General features: G+C 40.7%; 1 protein-coding gene across 4 annotated transcripts in view; it reads right to left on the bottom strand.

Moving 5' to 3' along the window:
* Positions 1-535: 535 nt before the first annotated feature.
* Positions 536-18,356, bottom strand: part of FMN1 (formin 1) — a 429,704-nt gene continuing 411,883 nt past the window's right edge. For all 4 annotated transcript variants that reach the window (XM_023255532.2, XM_023255529.2, XM_023255530.2 and 1 more), the window contains 2 exons: positions 12,001-12,085; positions 536-9,326 (listed from right to left, as the gene is read on the bottom strand). In XM_023255532.2, the coding sequence (XP_023111300.2) occupies positions 9,282-9,326; positions 12,001-12,085 (130 nt within the window). In that variant the 3' untranslated portion in view covers positions 536-9,281. The remainder of the gene's footprint in view (positions 9,327-12,000; positions 12,086-18,356) is intronic.

Raw genomic sequence — 18,356 nt, forward strand, 5'->3', positions numbered from 1 at the left:
ACCACACAATCACACGTTTATTTAAATGGACGAGTACTCTGCTGCAAGTCTTAGTTTCTCCTTCACAAATATTTGCATGTGTCATACCATTGCTTGAAAAGAATTCGTACCTTGTGCTTAGTGCTAGAACACAATACAGTTATATTTCTGTTCTGTTTCTCTATTATAATCGTTTACCAACCCACAACCTGAAGTCACCAATACTTGTGGTTCTGCCTATATGCTCCCAGCTGGGGCAGTTCATCTTCAGGAAGTATTGCTTTTGGGTCAGCCTCGCTGAGCCAATGCCTGGCTGGGTTTGTCTGTTTGGTGTTAGCCTTGAATGCCTAGCTAAATTGCCCACTGTTGGTGGGGTAGACAGAGGAGGAAGAAGGAAACATGATGGACTTACCAAGACCCAGTTCTTGCAGCTCAGTAATACTGTACTTGAGCAGTAATGAGCATCAGAGAGGACTGGCATTCACCACGTGAGAGTACTGTTGGGAGATTGTCCTGAAACGTCTCCTGAAAATAAATTTGCACAACACACCCAACAGACATGAAACCAAGATTTATTAAAATATCCTCATCATATTTACATTTGGAAGCCATGAATGCAGTTCTCTGCAAATTCCAAAAAATAGAGTTCTATCTCTTAAAACAAATTAACAGAGGTATCAACAGATTAGGATAAATATAATCTATCACAGAGATAGGATTCTTTGAATAGACAATCTACGTGTTCTAACCAATATATATTATGTACAAAAATACACTTGAGATGGTGACCAAATAGTGTCAAGGAGGAAAATATATATATAGAGAGAGACACACACATAAGTTTTCATTATGTACAAATCAATATTGGTTCCTTCATCCTTTCTTTTTAAAAATAAATACTTCATTTGGTTGCAAATGACATTTACAAATCCAACTAATGAGCATTTCTCAGCTTTGACAAAATTAAATATGCAAACAAATTAGAAATACATATTTTTAAAAATTTAAAGGGGAAAAGATACCTGAATTGAATTAGCTTATTACGTTAAAAAATATCCAAGAGCATGTAATGTAAGGTTTCATGTCTTTAAAGTGCCTTTTCATTTCTCAAACTGTCTTCATTATTGTTTAAAATCCTTTAAGATTGTATCTATAGATTGATCTAATATTTAATTAAACAGAAAAGCCAAGATATTTCCAGGTCAAAAGATTGACTGCTTAGGACATGCTTATACTTTCTTTTTAAGCACTTTCAAGAGTGTAACAGTTACCGTTGATCTGAAAATACCACAAATTGTCAACATCCTGATCCAGATTCGTGTAGCTGTTTGGATCATGAGTGGTAGTAAGAATGGGGTGGCAATAGAAAGCCTATGATTCAAACTGTTTGCACAGAATTAAGTCAATTTGTCCAGCAGCACAGAAAAGTTACTTCGGATTCAAAAATTTGGTTTTATGCCTCATAGATGGTGACCTGGGCAGATTTATAATTTATCAAAGAATGGTCCCTAATTAGACGGTTTTAAAGTACAATCTGAGAAACTGAAAAGGACTAGAACCTTCCCCTCAACCTTCTTAAAATAAAGTCGAATAAACGAAAAAGAAATGTATTTTCCATCTCTTTTATGGATTTTCCCCTCTTTGCCTAAGTGATGAGGTGATGCTGACATTAACAAGAGGCAGCCACAGCGCTGTGTCTCACTTGGTGACAGCAAAGCACCCCGTCCAAAGGGCTGGGGAGCAGCGCATTGGGTTTGAGGGGACGGAGGGGGTAAAAATGCCGGGTCCTGCAGAAACTGAAAAGGTAAAGGCAGGGAAAAAGCTGTGGGATTTGGAGGAAGGGGGGGACCGGAGCACAAGTATCGAGGTGAGGAAAGTCAAACGAAGCTAAGTGCCAAAATGACTTTTGGACAGGCGTAGAGAAAACAGGAAGACCTGTGCACAGCCAGCCTCGTCAGAATGATTCTGAAATTTAAGAGTCATCTCAGCAAGCATAGGCCACTTTCACTACAGTACCTGCTTTTCCAGCACACTGTCAGCCACTGACGAGTATAAGATATTGAGCGCTCTCGTTTGCCTCATACAGATTCCTGGAGCTTCCCCTGAAAGGCTGCCAATGACACAAGCATGGCAAAAATCACCAGCCCCCTCACAATGCATTGTATCAGCAAAACATTGCCTCTTGGCCCTGTTCGAATATTCCTTCCTCCCATCTCCGGCTCTTCTCCCACAACCCATCGCTTGCAATGTCCCAAGGCCATAGGAGACACAACCTCATACATCAAATGCATTTTAGGAAGCAGCATCTGGGGGCCAGGGTGTCACTAAGAAAATTAAGCCCTAAAGGACTTGAAATAACCTCCACTTGTTAGGCCTGATTCCGATTAGGAAGCTGACTGATTTCACTTAGGTTCTGGGCATGCAGCTTGATGCTGATTTTCCTGGCCAAAGCACGATCCCCTAAATCAAAGTCCAGGGCACCCTGCTTCCCACGCTAGTCTAAATGAAAAATCAACGAGAGGAAAAAACTATGGTGAATCAGTGACATGTTTTCTCTCAAAAATTATTCAATTTCTAATTTTAAAAGTTTCTGCCTTTTTAGGAGTATCTTAGATTGCTTCTTTAAAGGGGAGTTCTTTTTTCTTAATGCTTATATTTGCTGAAGATTGTACGTTTTGCTAACAGTATTTTTTGTGCCTTGAGAAACTTAAGAATTACAGAATTGAAAAATTAATGATTTCGTATAAACCTATCCTTTTGGTGCTAGACCCCAAAATCCCATGTGTCACTCCGGACAAATAGGAGAATTGCACCACCTTCCCCCTCATTCACAGATTTGTTTCCAAAGGAAATGGATGTCTTTGGAGGATTACGCAGAGTGCGGTCTCAGTGGGGCTGAAATCGCCTTTTTTACGCCTTGTTGGTCAGATATGAAAAGTAAGATTACAGTTGGGGACAAGTTGCCAAGAAGAAAGGGAAAAACAATGAGCTGTTTATAGTTCACTCAAACCCATCTAAAATGTAATGATTTTGAATCTCCTTCCAGCCTCTAACTGGGAAGAGTAGTACAATTTTCAAATGCTCTTTACCCATTTTTATGCATTGCCTAGAAACCTGGAATTCAAAATCCATCCCAAGAGTTACCAGAGAGTTGTCTGTTCCTGAACACATTTATTGCCCATGCCATAGGGAGGTAGAGAGCAATTTCCCTGGATACTCAGATGTCTGTGGGACTAGCCTTTCATTTTGGAAAGCTGACCCAGATGAATAAACAAAAACACACTTGTTTCACGAGACAAGAATAGAAGTAAGCTCTGGAAGAGATCTTATGCTTATACTCAGTATAAGCATAAGATAACATATTGGCGGCTCTCACTATGTGTGGGGAGGAATATTCATTCTCTCGTACGACATCCTTACAGTTTCAAAGACAGAGTAGAGTCCCCCTTGGTATCTGCACAGGTAGAATTTAGGGAAATGCTCAGCCTCCAAAATAGCCTAAATCTACTAGAAGCTTGTTTACTCCATGGAGAAGAATGCCAAATTCTTTGGAGGTGAATTTCTGGCTGGAAATTATGGGCTCATTTGCATTTTGCTAGCCCAATGCTATCAAATTTCACACAAAGCATAAAAAAAACTAGCTCACCGAAGTATTTGGATTAGCTTTTAGAAAAAGAGGCAGACAGGTGCTTGAGAGAAGATTTAAAAAAAAAAAAACAGAAAATTTTATGAGCATAGATGGAATGCAGAAGGATAAATTAATGGCATTAGCTACAACTTTCCTATTTAAAAAAAATGAGATTAAGTCTGTCTTCCCCAGATCATAGAATGGAAATGATGTTTATGAACAAGTACTTCATAGATGTAATATGCAATGACGTTCAGAGTTCATCCGAGCTCTAGACTGAAGTGAACCATTAGAGGAGACGATGACAAGGAAAAGGTTTTTTGTGTTACTGGTTATCACCAGGCTGGTTGAGAGAGGGGCTGGAGTAGAGGGGAAAAGAGCCTGATAAGCTCTACTTGAGGACAGCTGGCCTGCTGAATGAGGCTTGATTTGCTTCCTTAATGTCTCTATTGGTAGAAGCTGCATGGGGGCTTTGAGAGACAGAGTTAGCTAGCTGCCATTTTAATATCTTCACGTTTCCAATTAAGTTGTCAACTACACAAATTTCACAAATGCTAGGTTTATATCACAGTGTTGATTAAGAGTCTTGGCACAAATAAGGCTACTGAACTGGCTTCACGCTTGCATGTTAAAATGCTCTTGAATTCACTACTTCCCAGCAAAGAGTCGATTTGGGAGGGTTTGGTAGATTGCCCACTCCTTGGGAAGGAAAATAAAGAATTGTGAAACTAACATTCAGTGCCTCTAATAAGGTGTCAACAACCGACGGGTGTGCAGCAATGCCACAAAATGGGCCTCTCGGTCACATACAGCTGTGAGTAACAGAGCCTAGTTATGCCTGGATTCAATTGCTGATGGGGTTGTAAATACTGTTAGGCAAGTCTGCAGCAGCCAGCTATGCTGAGGCCAGTTTCTGAAGGTGCTTTTCTTTAAGTGACTTTTGCACCAACAACAGAGAAGTTTCCAAGTGGCTAGATTTCTCTATAGGTAGAAAATGTAAATATACCCAACGAGTAACTAGCATTTTGGAAAGGCTAAAAATGATTCAGAGTTTTCAAATATTGAATACTATCAGTTTGGCTGCAAGACTTCTCTTGTGTTGCAGACTTCTTCATGATGACAAAGTAGCTGACATGAATGAGAGTTCATTTCTTTATTCAGTTTGCTTTCTTCAGCTGAATTGTTCCTAAAGGTAGGATGTCTAACATAAGAAATGTGGTTTTGACGACCTTCCAGATGTTCCACACATTTATCAACTGCTCTAAAGAGAACCCAGACTAAGGGTGTTGTAATGGTCTGGCTACTTCTTCCATTGGATCACACTACTTCTCCTTGTATGTGCCTTTTAAAAAACTATTCAGGGCAATCCTACACTCTTTTGAATCCACACTCAAAATTGCCTGGTTGAGGCAAAAGTCTCAAGCAGGCCACAGACAGCTCTTACTCTGTCCACACTCATCAGCTCTCACAGCTGTTCCAAGTTTTTGTGCTCAGGAATTCCACAAGACTGGAATTTACAGTATGTCCATTTTGTGTGTATTTTAGAAACTAATAAACTAATTTGTGGATTACCGAATCTGCTGATGCTTTTTCTTTCCTTTCCAGCTTTCAGTCATTTTTTTGTTTTCTGATTAGAACAGGTAGAATCAAAGAAAATTATGCACAAATCTAAACTGCTTTATAAAATGATATATTTGATATTTGGATGTTTTTGGGAGGGAAAGCTATATATTTTGGACTTCTTTCCTCTGCTCAACACAGAAAGCCCCACGTTGGTTTTATCTTTGTTTGGGGGAGGGAAGAGTACTACAAAATAAGCCGATTTAAGATGTTGGGGAATGAAGAATTTTCCCTGTTAACATTACAGTCTGGTTACTGGGAAAGCTCACAGGTCTGCACTGCTAATTCCCCTTGATATTCGGATTAGATGCTGTCTGTCATGCTGCTGCATGCAATGCTGTGTGCAATGATCTGTGTCCATGACATCAGGCAAAGGAAAAGCAAAAACGAAAGTGAGAAAATACAATATTCATGAAAGCAATAATTAAAACGAAAAGGCCCCCATTGCATACAGTATAATCTATGGAGAGATGTGCAATCCCAGGCCAACAGGCAAATATTTACCAAAAATAACACGTCTCTCCTGCTACGTCCAATCATGGTCCTTGCAAGAACCATAGCAATGACTTCCATATCTTGTGGAAGGTTTCCAATACCACCACAGAGTTTTATTCCTTCCTTCAGTTTTTCCAGTTTCTTCACCAGCAGCATATAAGCTTTTCATTTAGGAAATGCCTTTCCTTATGGTTCTTAGGAAAAAAAAAGAGGTGCCAAAGGGGGCCTCAGTACTTGTGCTTATTGGGGGACAGGCAGGGGTCCAAGTCTAGCACCCAATCTGGCAATTGGTTCCTTGACCATGCTGCCAGTTTGTTTTGGCTAGTACACCTTTCCACCACCGAGTTTCCTTATTCTACTTCCCAGATTTCAGAAATACTTTTTTTCATTATTCCAAAGTACTTGCAGTGGGCATTTGAAGAGACATCATAGGTGTCAACTCAAGGATTCAAAAGGCAGCAGGTCCGTCATCATCATAATCATCTATTTCTGCTTGGCTACACTTTTCCCTTTCTGTGCCCCTCCCCACCCCGATTGTTAAGCTGCCTCTTGTGTTAAAAGCCATACAGCACACCCCCTTCTAACCTGATCTTTGACACCTCACAGGCCTGATGCCTTTTACCTGACATGTTTATACCATGCTTTAGTGTAATATATGATATACTTGTATGCTAGATGAGGATTGCAGGTTACTCATGCAAGAAACCAAGCTGTGATCCAACCAACTATGCTCTCGGATGTAATGACTCTTGGCTAGGAAGAGATGATGTTGCTTATAAGTCAAGGTTTGTCAGAATCTGACTACTAAAGTTGGGTATGAGTATCTGTTTAAACATAGAGTAGCAACACTGGCCACTCTCCCTCTAGTTTGGGGAAGGCTGTGCTTAGAAAAGCCACTTACACCCGCATGCCTAAAATGCTCAAGCTGCGTAAGCGGTGCACTAACCACTTTCTCTCCATGAAAAGTTGCATTTAACATCATCTCAGTTGCATTTTAGGGGGATTACTTCAAGGGGCTCCAGGTTGTTTTAGATGGCCCAACTTGAACAAGCTCTTGCAAACCTTTATTGAGCATCAACTTACGTTAGAAACAAAGGCTGTGCCAACACCACAGTACATGTGTGAACTTGGGAGGCGGCATCCAGATACAAAATGCAGGACTGAAAATGGGTGAGAATAATGGAGATTCTGACCTAGTGTCTTGATACAATAACTTACTATATTTGAGTAGTGTGACAGAATCACCAGGTTTCCCCAACAGAGCAGGCAAAGTACAATCTTTAGAAATAGGTATTTTACTGCCAATTTCGACTCCGTCCATGTGGATTGAATCCAACTTGGGCTGCATTTGTGTATCATATTAAATGTTTCCACTCCTCCTTCTTCAGCATTGGTTCCCTGAGAGCATGTTCTTACAGGGTTGTGTGGCCATAGTGACAGTCCTGTTTACTGTCAGTGATTTTCTTGTGAGCATCTTCCTTAGAGACCTGAAGTGGACCACAGTGACTCTATGGAAAGTCCCTGCTGCTCTCGTTCATCAACTCTGTGGGGATCCATGAGGATCTAGACATGATCTCACTGAACTCAAAGTTGATCCCCAAGGCAAGGACAAAACAGGCACTTTTCTTTTGCACAATAATACTAGAAGGAATGTCACAGGGCACAGGATGACTGTAAGTGGAATTTGTTTTAAATCAAGGAATTCCTTAGATTTTCTTCAGCGTTAAGTGAAAATGAACAGAAACAACATAAGAAAGCAGCATGAAAAGTTCCTTGCTCATAAGCAACTCCTTTTAGTAATGGAAGTTCTTTACCAGCCTTTTGGTTTTGCTGGTCTCATCTCTTATTTTGAATCGGAAAAACAAAAACAAACGAAAAACCCCAACCGTGCTCCCATTTTCCTTTCTTTTGAATTATTAGAGAAGGTGGTTAGCACCTGAACAAATATGGCTTCTGTGATTTGATTTGATCCTGACTGCGTTATATTAGGATACAGTGCTGATTTAATTAGCTGATTATATTAGGGGGTCCCTGAGGGGGCTGATGATTGGCAGGCAGTCCTGGGTGGACACTCAGGCACCTAGCAAGTTGAGAGGTTCTGGGAAGAGCCTGGGTTAAGGGGCAAGGCTACAGATGGCAGCCCGATCAGGAAGGGTTTTAAGGTTCTCACCCCCCTCTAGACTGTCCTCCACCAACTGAAGGAGAAGGGTTAGACCTCTTTCCCTTCAAGGCCCAAAATGGATAGTCTTTGATATTATTCTCAACTCACATCCAGTCCTTTCTCTTCTCCTCTCACAAGATAGATTCAAAGAGAGGTGGCATAAGGAAAAAAGCGGCAGGGGAGAGATCCAAGATCATTTCCCTTATGACTCAAGGGATAGTGGTCTTACGGGCTCCCAGGGTCAGAAAGAGCTGCCTGTGTGTGATATTCCACTCAAAGCTTAATATTAATGTAATCATTTTCTTTTCATTTTGATTTAAAGAACTTTTTTTATGCTCTTAATTTTTTTGACATCAAAGACTCTTGCTACAGCCTAGGTCACAGGCCTGTTGGTTGAGGTCATGGTGAAAGACTGAAAGTAGCATTTGCTCTCCTGTCTGGAAACTGCCTCCTGAGGTTGGTGGGAGAGGTACAGCCACATGCACACAGTCCCAGAACACGATGCAGAGCTGAGCTCAATGTCACCGTGGCCTTATCCACTCACGAACAGTCTGAAATGTCACGTCTGCTGTTACTGGATCGCTTGCCCAAGCAGGTACTTTGACCTCCAAGCCTGTGCTGGCTTGGTTATCCCTGTTTTTTCCAGAAGTTAGGGTGCAGAATTTCTGCTGGGCAAGGAAACCACAGCAAGCTTCTATAAAAACAAAAGAATGGGTCTTGCTTAATAGCTGATGTCAACTCCTTGTATCATAATTTCTTTTCCACCCATGTATAATTCCATCTTCTATCCTTTCAATTATATGAATAACAATAACAACAACAACAACAACAACAAACAAATAACCATTTCTCTCTTCTGGAAAATACATAGTCTTGGACCTCTTAAATATAGTTTTGGTAAGCTCCACATTTTTGGTGAGAAAGGTGCTTCAGGATCTTCCTGGAACAGGATGAAAATTAAGATCAATTGTCAAAGCAGCAGTATGCAAAGATCAAGGCTTAAGTTCTTGCACGGCAACTGTCATAAAAGATCCTTTTCTTCTGTCACGAGTTTATATATATGAAGCTTCGGTTAGAAAGCTTGAAATCACCGCTTTTAAAGATACTTGGAAAATCTTGGTATTTCTTCTGGTCCTGTAATGGAGTGACTCTGGACCTCTAAAGAGACAATAATCAATATTCCTGCAATGGTCCTGTAAACAGTTTCTCATTGTTCCTGTGGCCTAACAGGGGACTTCCTTAAAAAGGCACGGGGTGCTCACTGCAATGACCTCAGAAAGAGATGAGCAAAACAAACATTTGGTGACATATCTTTCAAGAACTTCCTGCAGCACCGGTGTTGCAAAGGACCATGAAAGAAAATACATCGCGTTGCCATCATTTTCACATGTCTCTGTGTTAGTTGGTGGTCACACTGGCTTCCTTCTGACGCAGTCTTTCCTTCTGTTTTTTGAGGGGGAAAAATGAGTTTATTATCATTCTTTTTTCTAAATTTTTATCTTTCTCAGATTTTGGTAAATTTCTCAAAGCGTTGGTCTAAAATGATGAACAGTGTTGTACTCAATGCCCGAGAAATGCGAGTCATTCTATCCCTCTTTCCAGAAATCCTCAGTTACCTACTCCTCCCACCCTATTACTGTTACTTTCCAAAAACAAACAATGAATAACCAGCTAATCAATCAATTATATCCACCTAAAATACTGACCTTTCACCATGCTAGGCTGTGCTGTTGTCTTCCTCTGTGACAAAGGTCCTAATGTTGCAGTGTCACTCAAAGACTCCTCCTACCCCAGTGCTCAGTCTATTCATGGAAATAGGGAATGCCTACGAAATTGTTTCGGAAGAGGCTAGATATGAAACAAATCACCATTTCCAAGTTGAAACCATCTGCACACGGTCAACTTGGCAATACTAAACAAAGGCCGTGTAGAAGGGAAGATGAGCAGATTTAATCCACACAGCAGGGAGGAAGCTCCTATTTGCCATGGATGTTCTTCTCTGCTCCCCCAGAGCTTCCTTCCCAGGGACAGCCTTCTAAAGAAGGACATCAAAGTGCACTGGCAAGATATGAATACAAATAAGAAACCATACAACAGAACATGGGCCCTCACTGTTTCTAGGACTTCAGAGGAGTAAAATACTAAGCATAGTGAGAATGGGTCTGTCTGCTCTTCAGGTGGGCAAATAAAAGGCTAAAAAAAAGAAATGGAAGAGGTGTACTATTTTGCACAGAGAGGCCTCTTGGGAGCAGATCCTCATCTGCTTGTGATCTATGAGATGCGACGCATTGAATTACTAAACTGGCCTACATGTAAACTTACGCTGGTGATTTCTAAACACCCATCCTGCGTTTTGATCTCAACTTTGACCTATGAAGTTGAATAAGGAATCAGTTTGCAAGCTCTTGCCTAATTTCCACCCAAATAAACAACAACAAAAGACAAGTTGAAGATCACAACTGGGAGCTAACTCACAGTGGAGGTCACCTATTAAAAAAATTTCCACACTAAACCCACTGACAGGGCTGAATCCATTCTGTGCCTCTAGAAATAAGGTTTGGCTGTAAAAGTCAAGACAGAGGCCCAAACAAGAGGGCTGGTGAAAGGGGTAGAGGCTGACCAAGGAGGAAGACAAAAATCAGGGTTGAGCTCACTGCCACCAAAAATCATACAAGTGCAGGTAATGAATACGTTGTCAAATGGGCACAGAGGATGTGCCCATTGGGGGGGAGCTATGTGCTCTGACTGAGGCTTTCCCTGATCGAGTCCAATGACTCTTGACTTCCCCACTTCTCACCCAACATTCATGTAGCTCCTGATAGGGTTGTTATGAGAGATACCACAATCAATCAACGTAAAAAATCTTGCTTTAATAAAATGAAATTTCACTTAGATGGCCAAAAAATTTTAAGTAGCTGGCAAATGGTACAAGTACCTGAAAAGGATAAAAATGAGTAGCTGTGGGACACCAGGAGACAGAGAAGGTAGGGTCTGAAAATCAAACTGAGGAGAGTGTTCTCTTCAAGAGAGAACACTCATTGCTGTTCTCCAGGGCAGGGCCAACTAATGCTGCCAAAATTTGTAATGACAAGAAAAACAGCTAACATTTTTAAGCTCTTATTATCAGGCACTTTGTACATCTTTCAGTTTCCTCAAGATAACCCTAAAGCTGGGGCGCCTGGGTGGCGCAGTCGGTTAAGCGTCCAACTTCAGCCAGGTCATGATCTCGCGGTCCGTGAGTTTGAGCCCCGCGTCAGGCTCTGGGCTGATGGCTCGGAGCCTGGAGCCTGTTTCCGATTCTGTGTCTCCCTCTCTCTCTGCCCCTCCCCCGTTCATGCTCTGTCTCTCTCTGTCCCAAAAATAAAATAAAAAACATTGAAAAAAAAAAATAAAAAAAAAAAAGATAACCCTAAAGCAAAAGAAGTATTATTTCTCTCTTTTTACCAAAAAGAAAGAAGCAAAGTGATTTCACTCAGGTTTTACAACTAGTAAGTGGCTAAGCTGGGATTCGAACCCTAACACCTTGAGTTCCTAACCATTTAGCTATTCTGACTACTGTTTCTAACGTATAGGTAGAGCTAGACTGTGAACCTTCCCGAATGGGACTATGGAGGACAATTTCCCCTCACAGACTAGACTCCAAGTTTCGAGGCCAGGGAGGATGTCAGGCACCAAGACTCTGTGCCAGGTTTTTGTTATCCATTTGGGAAGTGATCCTAGGTAGGCTGTATCTTTTTGCATCTCGCTTTTCCCAGTTATCTAAAGAGCATAATCGCTACCCCTTTGTTAAATGCCTCAACATTTTGGGACAAAGGCGCTTTGAGATAAGGGGGATGTCGGAATGGGGTGTGGAAGGGTGTCAAATGGCAAGTGACTAAATTTGCTCCACCAGGAAACCATCTTTGTTGAGTCTGCTGGGAGAACACAAGAAACTGTGTTTTGCTCCTCGCTCCCTGCTCCCCTATATTCTTTCTTACCTAAACTAATCTGCGATGGGGACTGAGAATCTGGATACTGCTCATTCCTCTGAGTTTTGTCCTTTAAATTCAGACACATTCCTGGATACACCTCAGTTATAATGAAAAATCTTGAGGTTAGGCTGAAAAATGCATCTCACCAGACTAGCTGTGGGATTGATTTTCTTCGTCTCCACTTTCTTCTCTGACGTCAACTTGCTGACGGATTCCTGAGCCATTTTCAATCTGAAATCAAAACAGGGAGCGGGGAGGGAGGAGGAGGTGAAGAGAGGAGGAGGAGAAAGAAAAAAAAAAGGAAGAGGCCAGGTTAAACAGGAATCCAAATGCTTTTGAATTTTAACCAACTGGCAGTTTGGAAATACAAGGAATGGTTTCTCGGTGCCTTTGATTATCAAATTCAAACACTAATTAGGTGTGAAGGCATGTTTTCTACGTTAATAAAACTGACTTTCCTTCACTGGCTGAGAGGCTCACATAGATGACTTCAGAAAATCTGTTTCTGTGACCAATGCAGGAGCGTCTTCTGATCTGGGGAATACTAGATGCATACACTTTACTCTGAGTAGACACTTACGTGGGCTCTCTGGCTTGTGATCCAGTCAGCAGATAATAGACAACTTTGAAAACTCAAGTTTGAGGAAACATATGAAAGCTACAAATATTAAAATATACCAATTCATATCAAGAAAGTGAAAAGACAACCCACAAGATGGAAGAAAATATTTGTAAATCATGTATCTGATAAGGGACCTATATTCAGAACACACACACACACACACACACACACACACACACACACACACACGGAGAACTTCAATAACTCCAATAAAAAGGCAAACTGCCCAATGAAAAAATAGGCCAAAGATGACATACGAAGGCTACTAAGCCGATGAAAACATGCTCAATATCATTAGTCATCAGGGCAATGCTAATCAAAACCACGAGATATTTGCATATCCCCTAGGATGGTGAGAATTAAAAAGAAAGTAGCAAACGTCAGAAGTACGGATGTGGAGAAATTGGAGCCCTCAGACATGGCTGAAGGGACTGCAAAATGGTGCGGCCACTTTGTCAGTTTCTCAATATGGTAAGCATAGTTACCAAAGGACCAAGCAATTCCATGGCTGGGTATATAAATATGTATGTATATCCAAGACAAGGAAAATATATGTTCATACCAAAATTTTCATATAAATGTTTATAGCAATGTTATCCATAATGGTCAGGGGTAGAAACAACCGAAACAGACGAACAAAACGCAGTACGTTCACACAGTGGAGTACTGCTGGGCCGTGAAAAAGAGTGAAGTTCTGATACATGCTACAGCACAGATGAACCTCAACAATCCACAAAGCACACGATTCCACTTATAGGAAATGTCCAGAGTAGGCAAATCTACAGAGAAAGAAAGCAGATGAGCAAGTAGGGGTCGGCATGGGGGACAGTGGGGATGACTGCTAATGGGTTAAGGGGTTTCTCTTAGAATTAGGTAGTTGTGATGGATGCACATACTGGTGAAGACACTAAAAACTACTGACTTGCACACTTTAACAAGGGTGGACTTCATAGTATGTGAATTATGTCATCAAATTTGCACATCCAGCAGTCAGATAATATCAACTCTTACTGAGGCTGTGGGGAAAAGGGAACCTCTGCACAGTGCATTTAGGGAGGAGTGGAGATTAGTATAGCTGGCTCTGGCAATACCAGGTTTAACTGAGAACATGCACTCCCTACGAGTCATCAATTCCTCTTCTAGGGAGATAACCAAATGAAACCTTCGTATACAGACACAGGGCTTTCTCTGGAGCAATATATGCAATAATGAAAAACCGGAAACAACCTAGTGATTATGTTCATTAGAATAATGGATAGATGATAATAGCAAGTAATACCAGCTAACATTTATTGGATGCTTGCTCGGTACCACGTACTACTCTACCTGCATTATTTGAATTAAACCATTTAATTCTCACCCAGCCTTGTGAGGTCAGTATTTTCACTATTCCTATTTTACAGGTCCTGACCCCCATGCAATGCTGCTTATATACTATACTCACTTAACGGAGTATGGTACAACTGTGAAAAGAAATAAACCAGATTTACAACACAACTGTGAAAAGAAATAAACCAGATTTACAAAATCAACAATTACAGATATCTAAAACATGATATTGAGAGAGTGAAGAATTCTGCAGAGTGATACAGCGAAGAGGCCATCTAGCATGATGGTCAAGGGCTCGGGCTCCAGACCGTGATGGTGGGACTAATTCTCAGCCCCACCATCAGTCAGCTGTGTGACCCTGGGCAAGTAACCTCTCTGTGCACCTTCATTTTCTAAAAGGAGGATAACAACAACAGTGCTGCTGCCAAGAGTCACTGAAAGGATGGAGACTCTCTCTTGTGCAGCTCCAGGCACAGCATAATCACTCACTATAGGTTTCCTACTGTTGTTACCAAGCATGCAGTCTGCTACACTGTGCACATATGTAAACAGTACCCGCAAAACCATATTGTTCATAGATGCCTGCATGTGTGTATAAACATACATACAAACATCTGCCTGTATGTATACAGAGAGTGGAAAGCCACTCACTGGTTTCATGATAGAGTTTATCACTAGTAACATGGAAGACGAGAATGGCATTGGGAGGTAACATGTCAAATAAAATTTCACTTTTATCTGTAATGCTTCATTTTTTTAATTACAAAATATTGAATATGTGGCACAATGTTAATAGCTACTTCCACGTGGTGGGAATACGGGTGTGTTGTATTATCTTTTGTATGTTTCTTTATTTTCAAAATTTTTTCAAAAATATTTTTTAAAGATTAAGTAAAGATCCAGCAACCCAAACATTAAAAAAATTGAATGTGCTTTTTCTTTAGGGCCTCCAATAAAAATCTTTTGCTCAATATTACTCACATACTTGCTTAATATCAAAGAAATAGTTGAGTGCCTTACTTCTTTACTTAGCTAATTTTACACAATTTACTTAAAACACATGGTTAGTAATCCAATCTCTCTGCCCACATGCACAAGTTAGCTACGATGAATTCGACATGCTGACCTGAGCATCAGAAAAGAAATAAAAATGAGACAAAGATGAGTAGTGATTTATATAGCCTAAGAAATACATCTTCAGAGCTGCCCAGGAATGGGCGTTTCTCAACGCTGACATAGGTCTGAGTGTATACGCCACACCACGCACTAAACATTTGTGTTTGCAGCAGTAACTAAGACTGTACCCGCACAAGAAGAGAATGTGCTGAAAGGATCAAATCCAGGTCAGACTGCATTGGAGACTCCGACTAGTAGGGCATTTGCAAACCAAGATGATGGTGCTGTAATGAGGTCCCAGTTTGCAGAATCTTCTCTTCTTGGCTTCTCTCCAGAAAGATTTGCTTTCAAAAAGCACACCCATCAGTGACTGTTTCAATGAAATGGTTTGGAGTTACTATTTCCCTCCATGCCCCCTACCTTCTAGGGAGCTTTTGGGGGTCATCTTTTGCTTTAGTAGTTCATTTTCCCATTGAGAATTCTGGTCTCTTGCTTCAAAGTTGGGCTTCTATCATGCTCCTGCTCAGCAATGCCCTTCCCCAACGCCCAGATCCCTTGGAGCCTCTCTCCATGTTCTCTGGATGTCGGGGCAATGGTAGCGGTTAGGGGTGTGGAGGCAGGAAGGAGAGGAGCCAACCTAAGGTTCTTTCCCCACTGCAAACCTTTTACTAGTGCTCAGTGGCTGCTCTGTAGACTACAGGCAGTCACATACACCCTGGACTTCCCAGGACAACTCTGATCTCAGTGATTCTACCCTGCTCTTCTCCAAACATTCACCTTCCATTTTATCATCTCCTTTTCAAAGGGTATTCTTGAAAGTCACAAAGGATTGGGAGAAGACACAGCTTGGTGCAAGGAGCTTCAGCATCAGTTAGACTTGATTCCAATTCTAACTCTGGCAGTTATTAGAAGACTTAGAGCAAGTTAATCGACTTTTCTAAATTTCAGTTTCAGTTTCTTTATCTATAAAATTGAGATTAAAATCAACCACATCTTGGGGCACCTGGGTGGCTCAGTCGGTTAAGCGTCTGATTTCGGCTCAGGTCATGATCTCACGGTCCGTGAGTTCGAGCCCTGAGTTGGGCTCTGTGCTGACAGCTCAGAGCCTGGAGCCTGTTTCAGATTCTGTGTCTCCTTCTCTCTGACCCTCCCCGTTCACGCTCTGTCTCTCTCTGTCTCAAAAATAAATAAACGTTAAAAAAATTTAAAAAAATCAACCACATCTTATTGTGAAGATTAAATGAATATATGCAAAACAGTATACCAGGTATAGAGCAAATGGTCAATAAAGGATAGCCATTATGGAATCTCCCATCATAGAGGTAAAGGAATTTCTTCAGAATGCATGACAACAATTTCTGACTACACGTGAAGTAGGTGGTGTTATTCACAAAATATTATCTCACAGGAATATCATTAAGATGTGTCCTGAAAGCAAACCAAAGAATTCACTCTAATTTTTCAGATCTGAACACAGATTCCAAAAGTCCTATCTAGAAGCTCAACTTTGGTGTAGGTATGGCAAAAATTTCTCAACCAAATAAAATAAGAGAAGCTACAGGCATACCTTGGAGATACTGCAGGTTTTGTTCAACACCACTGTAATAAGCAAATGTTGCAATAAAGAGAGTCACATGAATTTTTTTGCTTCACAATGAAAATTAAAGTTATGTTTACAGTATACATCAGTCTATTGAGTGATAACATTACGTCTAAAAAACGTACATACCTTAATTAAATAATACTTTATTGCTAAAACATGCTAACCATCTGAGCTTTCAGTGAGCTGTAATCTTTTTGCTGGCGGAGGGTCTTGCTTCAAGGTTGATGGCCACTGACTGACCAAGGTGGTAATTGCTGAAGGTTGGGGTGGCTGTGGCAATTTTTTTTTTTTTTAAATAAGACAGCAATGAAGTCTGCTACATCAACTGACTCTTCTTTTCATGGATGGCTTCTCTGTAGCATGCAATGCTGTTTGATAGCATTTTACCCACAGTAGAACTTCTTCCAAAGTTGAATCAAATCCTCTCGAGCCTTGCTGTCATTTTATCAACTAAGGTTACATAATTTTCTAAATCCTTAGTTGTCATTTCAACAATCTTCACATGATTTTTTTCAAAAGTAGATTCCATCTCAAAAAACACTTTCTTTGCTCATCCGAAAGAAGCAACTCCTCGTGTATTAAAACTCTATCATGAGATTGCAGCCATTCAGTCACATCTTCGGGCTCCACTTTTAGTTCTAGTTCTCTTGCTATTTCCACCAAATTTTCAGCAGCTTCCTCCACTGAAGTCTTGAATCCTCAAAGTCATCCATGAGGGCAGGAATCAACTTCTTCCAAACTCCTGTTCATGTTGATATTTTGACTTCTTTCCATGAATCATGAATGTTCTTAATGACATCTAGATAATGAATCCCTTCCAGAAAGTTTTCAGTATACTTTCTCCAGATCCCTCAGCTATCTATGACAGCTAAAGACTTATAACATATATTTCTTAAATAATAAAACTTGGAAGTTGAAATGACTCCTTCATCCATGGGCTGCAGAATGGATGTTGTGTTAGCAGATATGAAAACAACATTCATCTCAGTGTACATCTCCATCAGAGCTCGAGTGACCATGTGAATTGTCAATGAACAGTCATATTTTGAAAGGAATCTTTTTTTCTAAGTAGTACGTCTCAACGGCAGGCTTAAAATATTCAGCAAACCATTTTGTTAAAAGATGTGCTATCATCCAGGCTTTGTTGTTCCATTTATAGAGCACAGATAGAGCAGATATGGCACAGTTCTTAAGGGTCCTAGGATGTTCAGAATGCTAAGTGAACATCGCCTTCAACTTAGAGTCACCAACTGCATAAGCCCCCAACAAGAGAGTCAGTTTCTGCTTTGAAGCCAGGTACTGACTTTTCTTCTCAAGCTATGAAAGTTCTGGATGGCATCTTTTTTTCCAACAGAAGATTGTTGTCTACATTCAAAACTTGTGGTTTAGCATAGCCACCTTCATTAATGATCTCAGCTAGCTCTTCTAGATAACTTGCTATAGCTTCCACATTAGCCCTTGCTGCTTCACCTCATACTTTTAAGTTATGGAGATGATTTCTTTCCAGAAATCTCACGAACCAATCTTTGCTAGCTTCAAACTTTTCTCCTGCAGATTCTGCACCTCTTTCAGCCTTTATAGAATTGAAGAGAGTTAGGGTCTTGGTCTGGATTAGGCTCTGACTTAAGGAATGCCGTGGCTGGTTTGGCCTTCTGTCTAGACCACTCAGACTTTCTCATAGGAAACTGACAAAGAATCAGGGTTTTAGAAATCACGTGGGAAGAGACTGCAAAGCAGAGGTCTTGCAGTGTGATCAACTTCAGAGGGTTTAAATAAACTGAGATTCAGTTTTCATCAGCCACAGGAGGTTTAAGTAACTTTGAATTCAGTTG

Source organism: Felis catus, chromosome B3 (genome assembly GCF_018350175.1).
Source record: "Felis catus isolate Fca126 chromosome B3, F.catus_Fca126_mat1.0, whole genome shotgun sequence".
NCBI lineage: Eukaryota > Metazoa > Chordata > Mammalia > Carnivora > Felidae > Felis > Felis catus.